The 1,262-nt window shown below is 47.4% G+C and overlaps 1 protein-coding gene across 1 annotated transcript; it reads left to right on the forward strand.

The window, feature by feature from the left end:
- Positions 1–53: 53 nt before the first annotated feature.
- On the forward strand, positions 54–1,196 carry LOC121966997 (HEAT repeat-containing protein 5A-like; the record flags this gene model as incomplete). The annotated part of the gene is made up of 3 exons (XM_042517058.1): positions 54–155; positions 308–391; positions 1,020–1,196. Coding segments are annotated over exons 1-3 (337 nt in total), but the record flags the coding sequence as incomplete, so codon positions are not given.
- Positions 1,197–1,262: the final 66 nt, after the last annotated feature.

Raw genomic sequence — 1,262 nt, forward strand, 5'->3', positions numbered from 1 at the left:
TGTGTGTGTGTGTGTGTGTGTGTGTGTGTGTGTGTGTGTGTGTGTGTGTTCAGGTCCCGGAGGTTCGGTGTGGACTCTGATGGACAGTGACTGTCAGCTGGTGGCGTCCGCTCTGTGTGTCCTCTCTGAGCTGCCATCTGTTTGCTCTCCTGAAGGTCAGAGAACCAAAACACAAAAACATTAGCGCGCTAATGCTAATGCTAACATGTCAACAATCATGTTAGCATTAGCATTAGCATTAGCATTGGTCAAGGACTGTATCGGACTCTCTGATTGGTTGACTGGACGGCTGTGTGTCCTCCTGCAGGCAGCGTGTCCATCCTCCCCACCGTCCTCTACCTGCTGCTGGGAGTCCTCAGAGAGCTGGTGCACCAACCCAGCACACACACTGGTAACACACACACACACACACACACACACACACACACACACACACAGAGTACAGGGTTCCAACGGTCATGGAAAATCTGGAAAAGTCATGGAATTTCACAATCACATTCTCCAGGCCATGGAAAGTCGTAGAACTATTAAAAAAAAAAATCATTTAATTTTTTTAAAATCCTGTAAATGTGTTTTAAATGACATTAATGTAACATTTTTAACGTTTTTTTTAGAAACTGATTTTAAAAATGTAATTTCTAAAGAAATTTTAAAGGAAAGTTGGCTTTTTTTCTCTCTTTTTTTAAGAAAAAGGGTTTGAGTTTCCTCGACACATCGTTTGGGACGCTGACCTTTAGTGTAAACAGAGTGATTTTTTTTCGCGTTTTCATATTTTGCAGAGCTGTCGGTTGGTCGGCTTATTTTAAAAACGTTGATGTGCAGCTTTATCGAAGACAGAAAAGAATCCGATCGAAACGGGCAAAAAAAATTTGATCCCCGTTTTTCAGATTTCAGCGGTGGTTGGTGACGTCTCACCTGCGGTGTTTGGACAGTAAATGTCTCTCGAGTGTCCCCAGTGGACAGCAGCCACAGAACCATCATCCACCGTCATCCTGTTTTGTCTGTCTTCTTACTCCCAGGTGCCGCTGCGGCGGGCTCGGCGGGCGGGGCCGGTGTGGCGACGGCGGTCCAGGCGGCTCTTCAGGCTCTGAAGTCGGTGGTGACGTCGCCGATGAGCCGACAGGAGAAAAGCCGCGAAGCCTGGAGGCTCCTGCTGAGATCAGCTCTCAACACACTGCTCTCACTGTGGGACACAGGTGACACACACACACACTGTAACAACACACTGCTCTCACTGTGGGACACAGGTGACACACACACAC

Source organism: Plectropomus leopardus, unplaced genomic scaffold (genome assembly GCF_008729295.1).
Source record: "Plectropomus leopardus isolate mb unplaced genomic scaffold, YSFRI_Pleo_2.0 unplaced_scaffold26594, whole genome shotgun sequence".
Lineage (NCBI taxonomy): Eukaryota > Metazoa > Chordata > Actinopteri > Perciformes > Serranidae > Plectropomus > Plectropomus leopardus.